Consider the following 3,547-nt stretch of genomic DNA (forward strand, 5'->3'; position numbering starts at 1 on the left):
CTGGTGTCTTGGAAGTCAAAGAAGTAAATGGTTGTGTCCAGAAGTTCAGCTGAGGCTGAGTTCAGAAGTATGGCTTCATGTGCAACAGAAGTCACTTGGATGGTAGGGTTGTTCAAGGAACTTGGGGTTAGAATTCAGCAGCCTATAAGTCTGATATGTGATAGCAAGGCTGCTATACAAATAGCTGCTAATCCTATCTTCCATGAAAGGACCAAACATATTGACATTGATTGTCATTTTGTTAGGGAGAAAATATGTCCTGGATTGCTGAAGACAGAGTATGTACATACAAAAGATCAACTAGCAGATTTACTGACAAAGAGCTTGGAGAAGTTTCAACATGATCATTTATTGAACCAGCTAGGAGTGAAGAATGTATATCAACCATCAGCTTGAGGGGGAGTGTTAACTGGAGTTAATAAAGCAAGCTGATAAGTTAACTATAGCTAGAAATGTAACTGTAGATTGTAGTTAGAAGTAAGTTAGTTAGTACAATGTTAGAAGGTAATTATACTGTAGCTGCATAAATACACAGTACACTCATGTACAGATACGCAGTTGTATCATTTTCTCAATAGTTGCAACTGGAATTATCAATGGATGGACATCTGTGTAACGGTGGAAGGGTTGAAACCTATTCCAAGACATACCCTAGTTTATTGGGGCAAACCAAAGAAGGGATGGATCAAAATTAACATTGATGGTAGTTACTTGTTAGATAATGGAAAGGCTAGAATAGGTGGGATTATTAGAAATTAGGATGGGGAACTCATTATGACATTTTCATGTTCTGTTAAATGCCATAGTAACAATATGTGTGAAGCTCTGACTGCCAAGTTTGGTGTACAATGGTGTGTTCGACATGGCTACGCTGGTATGATTTTAGAGCTAGACTCACAACTTGTAACTAACATGCTTATTGATAGGTCCACCAACAATTACAAAATGAGTGGGGTGGTTGTTGATATAATGCAGGATTTGGATCAGAGTAATGTCTTAATTACACACCGCTTCAGAGAGGCCAATCAAGTTGTTGGTTTTCTAGCTAAACTTGCTTCTTCTTCTGGAAATAACTCCTTCTTATACACTTACCAGGAGCTTCCCAAAAGTGCCAAAGGTCTGTTCTTTATGGATAAGTGTCAACTTTCCAGTATTAGAACTAGGTATGATAAGGCCAACTTCTTTGTTAGTTAAGATTAGAATATTTGTAGGAACAGGTTGTAAATCTCTTGTATTTTGTCTATACTTTGTCCTTCTCCTATGACCCTTTTTGAATGGATGGATTCCCACCATTCTTTTGCTCTTGAGGTACGGTTTATGTGCTCCTTCTTGTACTAGTTTTCTACGATATATATAAGGTCGGAGTTAATGCCAAAACCCCCAACACCATAGGAGGTGAAAGCCTTGGGGGTTGGATTAGATTAAAAAAAAATAAGAAGTGGAGAAAGGATTTAACTTTCAAGTGTGTTACTTTAATCTGATTCTCTTTTCATCTGGATGTAGGTGTAATGCCCTTTTCTGCTACAACTGCGGAAGACGAGTTAACAGGTACAGGTGTGATTGTGATTCTAGGCACTCCAAATTTTTTAGTTGTTCTCTGTTTTCATTTGTTATCCTGTTTCTCCTTTTCGTCTACTTGAATCCCTGGAATGTGTATCACTATACTAGTACAAGTCTTAAATACTAGACTTGTATGTATAGGCATTTACCTCTATTACCTTTGAGGTTCAGTGAGAAATATTAGAAAATTTGCACGCTGTGTACACTTGAGGCAGAGAACAGAAACCGGAAGGAAGTTTGGACAGATGGAATCTAAGTAGAGTTAAGTTCTCACAGATTATTGACTTGCTTATTCAGATTGTTTCAAAAGCCAGCTATGGTTTTCTGTTGCTACATGTTTGCGGCTATTGCATCCCTTCTTCCAAGCTTCCACAATTCCGTCCAGGGAAAAGAGAGTTTACTGCTCAAATAATGTCAACATATACTACTTGGTATTACTTTTTGCCGAATACAATGTGAAATAACACAGACATGTATAAGCTACATCTAAATAACAACACGTGAAATGCCCAAACCCTTTTTAACTTGCTTAGTTTACTATCTCTTAAGTTGTTATATCCCATGTGTTTCTAGTGCTCCCTATTAGAATTTTTTTCATTCCCAAGACTCGAACATGATACCTCTGGGCTCTGGTTAAAGATGAATGGATCTTATCTATCAAATAAAATGTTTTTCTTTTCTTTTTTTCTTTTTTTCTTTTTTTGCTTGTACTTTGTTCCAAAGAGAAAGATGAATATCACAAACATTAGACCTATTTTTATTCAATAACAAAACATATCCTCATCCAATACATCACAGTAAAATGGAGAGGAAAACCAATCGGAAACATTACTTATTTACGTGACACAAGCAGTTCACATAACCATAACTATTTGTAGCTTAATATAGTTTGCTATTACTTTAGTTGTTATCCCACCAGAATTGTGATTGGAGGTAATCCACAACTTTCTTGTCAACTTGGAATGCTTTCGTAAGAACATCAGGATTGATTGGTGGGTCTGAACCAAATACTGCATTCGCGATAGTGATGACTCCTGGATTTTGACTACTGAGTCCAGCAAATGCAACAGCATTAGTCTTTCCAACATTAAACTGAAAATGAATGAGACCTATTGGGAAAACGAACACATCTCCAGGATTTAAAATCTTGGTAAAGAGCTTGTTCTTCATATTTGGACCAGGGTTTGAAAGGACAAAGCCAACGTAGAGTGTGCCCTCAAGAACAGCTAGAATCTCAGTTCCTCGAGGATGTGTATGAGGTGGGTTGAGACCATATGGTGCATAATCAATGCGCGCTAAAGAAATGCCCAGAGTGTTGAGTCCAGGTAAGTTGCCAACGTTCACAGCAGTTACAACAGATCCAAGTTGATTTGAGGTATTTCCAGGTATGTTTAGACCTGATTTAAAGAAATCATTTGCCATAACCTGCTTTGGATCCTTGCAAATTTTTCCGTTCACAAAAACTGCAGAGGAAGTTTCAATAATTAAAAAAAACAAACAAAAAGGATAGGAGAGAAGCACACAAATATTCATAAAAATTGCTAAGACCAGATTGATTTTTGCATTCAAAATAATTATTTGATCATATACCAGCAGCCATGGAGTCGTCAACAGCAACACAAATATCCTGCAAAGGACTAGGATCAAATGCATGGCTCATTGAAGATAACAAAGCCATTATTGCAATGGTTAATACCAATGTTCTGAGAGCCATTTCTACTATTAACTACTATCTTATGAAACAATTAAAATGATCTTTCCTTTGTTGATCTGTTACAAACTTAATAAGTAAAGCTTCCTATTTATAGATGAATATTTGTTTGAATTGGTCGTCAATTTTTCATTAACAAATTGTGGATTAGGCTTCTATATTAATTACCAAGTCACCAATTGGTAAACTTTTTAAACACTTGAATACTGAAGCTTCCTTCAACAACTACACAGACCAAATTTTATTTACTTAGCAGGTAGAGAAATTAAGATTTGA

The 3,547-nt window shown here is 36.4% G+C and overlaps 1 protein-coding gene across 1 annotated transcript; it reads right to left on the bottom strand.

Moving 5' to 3' along the window:
* Positions 1–2,294: 2,294 nt before the first annotated feature.
* On the bottom strand, positions 2,295–3,342 carry LOC138880338 (germin-like protein subfamily 1 member 20). The gene is made up of 2 exons (XM_070160269.1): positions 3,151–3,342; positions 2,295–3,023 (listed from the first exon to the last, which is right to left on the bottom strand). Exons 1-2 carry the CDS (start codon positions 3,272–3,274, stop codon positions 2,461–2,463), a joined length of 687 nt encoding a protein of 228 aa, XP_070016370.1. The 5' UTR covers positions 3,275–3,342; the 3' UTR covers positions 2,295–2,460.
* Between the last annotated feature and the right edge of the window lie 205 nt (positions 3,343–3,547).

This window comes from Nicotiana sylvestris, chromosome 1 (genome assembly GCF_000393655.2).
Source record: "Nicotiana sylvestris chromosome 1, ASM39365v2, whole genome shotgun sequence".
Lineage (NCBI taxonomy): Eukaryota > Viridiplantae > Streptophyta > Magnoliopsida > Solanales > Solanaceae > Nicotiana > Nicotiana sylvestris.